Source organism: Sinocyclocheilus grahami, unplaced genomic scaffold (genome assembly GCF_001515645.1).
Source record: "Sinocyclocheilus grahami isolate Dianchi unplaced genomic scaffold, SAMN03320097.WGS_v1.1 scaffold221.1, whole genome shotgun sequence".
NCBI classification, from domain to species: domain Eukaryota; kingdom Metazoa; phylum Chordata; class Actinopteri; order Cypriniformes; family Cyprinidae; genus Sinocyclocheilus; species Sinocyclocheilus grahami.
The window spans coordinates 1,827,262-1,830,843 of NW_015505400.1; the positions used below are offsets into that span (position 1 = coordinate 1,827,262).

At 38.1% G+C, this 3,582-nt stretch overlaps 1 protein-coding gene across 1 annotated transcript in view; it reads left to right on the top strand.

The window, feature by feature from the left end:
* Positions 1 to 3,582, top strand: part of LOC107596577 (receptor expression-enhancing protein 3) — a 34,542-nt gene that overhangs the window by 24,700 nt on the left and 6,260 nt on the right. Inside the window, exon 6 of the mRNA XM_016287336.1 lies at positions 2,372 to 2,507. Coding sequence (XP_016142822.1) covers positions 2,372 to 2,507 — 136 coding nt within the window. The remainder of the gene's footprint in view (positions 1 to 2,371; positions 2,508 to 3,582) is intronic.

The window sequence follows — 3,582 nt, forward strand, 5'->3', positions numbered from 1 at the left end:
ACATAGTGGTGTATTAGAGGTAAAAAATGATATAAATACGGTTCGGTTTCTGGCACAAACCGATCGTTTAGTGTCTTAGGACATCAGTGTGTCGTCACGAGCCGCAGGGGTTAATTTGGATTTTTTCTGTGCATGTTTTTTTTTACTCTCATAGATTTTGTTACCATTGCCATGCATTATACGACTGATAGACTGCAACGGTTAAAGTTAAAAATCATCATATGTGTTCTACTGAAGAAACAAAGTCACCTACATCTTGGATGCCCTGGGGGTAAGCAGATAAACATCAAATTTTCATTTTTAGGTGAACTATCCCTTTAATAATCTTTTTCTTTGAATGTTCTGTTTCATTTAGGAATACACTACCCTTTGAAAGTTTGGATTAAGATTTTTTTTGTTATTGTTGTTGAAATTATTACTTTTATTCAGAAAGGATGCATTAAATTGATCAAAACTGACAGTAAAGACATTTGTAGTGTTATAAACATTTGCATTTCAAATTACTTGATATAATAAATGTTAGTTGATGATGATAAGAAATGTTTCTTGAACAGCAAATCAGCATATCAGAATGATTTCTGAAGAGTCATGTGACACTGAAGACTGGAGTGATGATGCTGAAAATTCAGCTTTGTGTCACAGGAATAATTTACATATATTACATATGATAAAATAGAAAACTTTTGTTATTTTAAATTGGAATACTATTTTCTAATATTACTGTTTTTACATAAGGGACTTCATTCAAAAACACTTTTTAAAAAAATCATACCAACTCCAAACCTTTGAATGGCAGTGTACATCAGATTATGAAAGTAAAAGGGTTGCAAATGACACTTCACCTTAACCTCTTTTCCTGTCCCTATTCGCTGTGCAACAAAGACTACAAGTGCACTGGCACAAACCTTAAATACCAGTAATAAATGACACACTAATGACTTTCATTTGCAAGCAAAGGTCACTGTTCCTTTGTGAAACCAACCCAAGGACATTAGTATAAGTGCTGTAGTAAATGTAATCATGCTGATACCCTAATCAGAAGCAGAACACAGGTCTGCTCAACAATGCTCCAGTTTTCATTTGGCCACTGTCCTGCCTAGGCTCTCTCTGAAAAGATGCCGTTATTGAAAGACGTCTCTAAAGTGGAGCCAATGAGCTTGTAAAAGGCTTGTCAATCTTTATTCTTGAACGCTGCCAAATTTTCCCCATCATAGCTCTTCTTCCTTGCTTTTACTCTGTTTCTGGCATGTTGTTTTGTTTTGTTTTTGACATGTACTACCCTATAGGAATACTGCAGCCCTGCTCTCTTCAGTGCAGGTAATGCTATAGAGTGTCTACAGCATGTGGAAAAGCAACATCATTTTAACAGCTTTTAGCTCATGCTTTCCTTTTTCCATTTTTTCATTGTTTTTCTACATTTGTGCTGACTCTGACATGGTGTTAAGCACTAATAGTATTATTACATCATTTTAAATCATTGATGTTATGAGGCCTAACATGTGCCTATCCAAATGTTTTTATTTTTTATCTCATGTTAAGCTCAGTTCCAAAAACCAAGTGCGCTGCATATGTAAGCAACATTTTAAGGCAGAATTATATTCTAGCATATCTATGCTTCACTTATGCTTGTTGTCACTTTAGCACTTATTTTTTCCAATTTCGGTAGCAAAAATTATGCATTGTCCTTATATTCCAGGAAATGAACAAGCAGAGGCTGGTGCTAAAAAATGACTTTCAGTAGATATTGGAAGGTGTTCCCACTCTCAGATCTTGAATCTACCATAGTATCTTACATCATCAACAAAATGCAAAATTAATGAGTGTTCAAGTATGAAATCAAACCTACTGTGGGTAAAAGTCGCATATTATTATCAGTAACCACTGGGATCAGATCATATATACACAATGCCGAATAGGACGTTCCAGAATCACACCTGAATTCCTAATATCAAATGAAGATCCACTGATATGCTCTTCATGCCAGAGTCCTTTTTTTTATATATTTTTTTTATACATATTTTATGAAATAGTTGTCATTTGCCATGAAAATAAAACCAAGGAAGCTGGCATGGTGTTTTAAAAAATACACCAACCAACCATTGTCCATATTGATAATCTAGTGATGTATTAAGCACTTCTCCCACAGTAATCAATCTGTGCTGTCTGTTCAGTTGACAACAGGGCAGCTCACTAGGTAACAGATCACTTGAACTGATCCCAGATCTTATCAGCATTCATTCATACATACTTGCATGTCATAATGATGTCATCATGGATGCCCATGCAGTCTTGTAATGCTCAGTTAAAGCTGTTCTGTGTGTTGTCAGCGCTGACGTGTTTATCCTAACTTGGGGCTGTTTTGTCTCTACAGGGTCAAGGTGCCATCACAGAGAAGCTTAGGAGCTTCAGCATGCACGACCTTACCCAGATCCCTCATGACGACGCGTATTCATCATACAGCTCCAACCCAGCCAGAAGAGCCATCATGGACCAGCCCGACGGAGCTGGTATGTCTTACCTCTCAGATTAATTATTAACACACCATCCTTTGTTTCCTTTCACACTGGTGTGTCTCAACTGTGTCCACAACAGAAGGCAGATGCCTTACTCTGCCTTAACAGACAGAAGCTACTTGGTTTACTTGGTTCCAATGCATTATCATAGGCACACGCTGTCTTCATAAACCATCATAGTAGACAGGATAATACGCAAACATTGAATTCAGACGTGCTTTGATGATGCCTGCGAAGGCAGCATTTTACAGCCTTTGTGTGAGACATCTAGTGGGAAAGTGTCTGTAAAGATGTTCAGTAGCGCAAATAAAGCCATCCAGCTTTCATAATGATATCTCAACTAAATCTCACATGCTTCTGGAAATCACTGCCGTGTTAACTGGTTTTGGAGCAAATGGAATGGATTGGGTATTTGTCTCAAGTATGGGAGGGTAATAAGTAATAGCGGCACGTTCCTAGCATGAAAGGTCTAGTGCTGCTTTGTGAGAAGATGAAGAAGAGGAAAAAACAGCTCGGGGAGGCTCTGAGCGGAATACCTAATGTGCTTCTATCTCGGTATGCTAATGCGTCCGCCGCGTTTGAAATTCCGCTGGCATCCAGGTCATTTTCATCTCGTCTGCAATGAAGCCATCAGAAAGCCAGCTCCTCCAAAATGGCATTCCCTTTCAGAGGCTCAAAGCCAAGGTGAAAGTTCTCAACTGATCAAACGAGCTGCTAATTGCAGTTTGAATTTAAAAATGGGAGGTAGCCTATAAAGAGAGAGGAAGTGTGTTATTTATTCGCTCATGCTTCAATGTTGGGTTTTGCTTTTTCTAAAAGGAGCAGAGATCAGCTTTGAATGACAGGCATAACATAAAACATGCCTGTATTTATTTTTAGGCTGTCCTGCCTATCATATTCACACAAGGATTAGGGTCTTCTGATATTAGAGAGTAGAGCTGTGCAATGTGAATGCATATGTTCACAATGGTTTCACTGGCAATTGTGAATTTTGCAGTGATTTTAATGTGCTTATTGTTTGCCCATTATGCTTCCTAGAGAGCGTGTCATTAGATAATCCCCCCCCCCC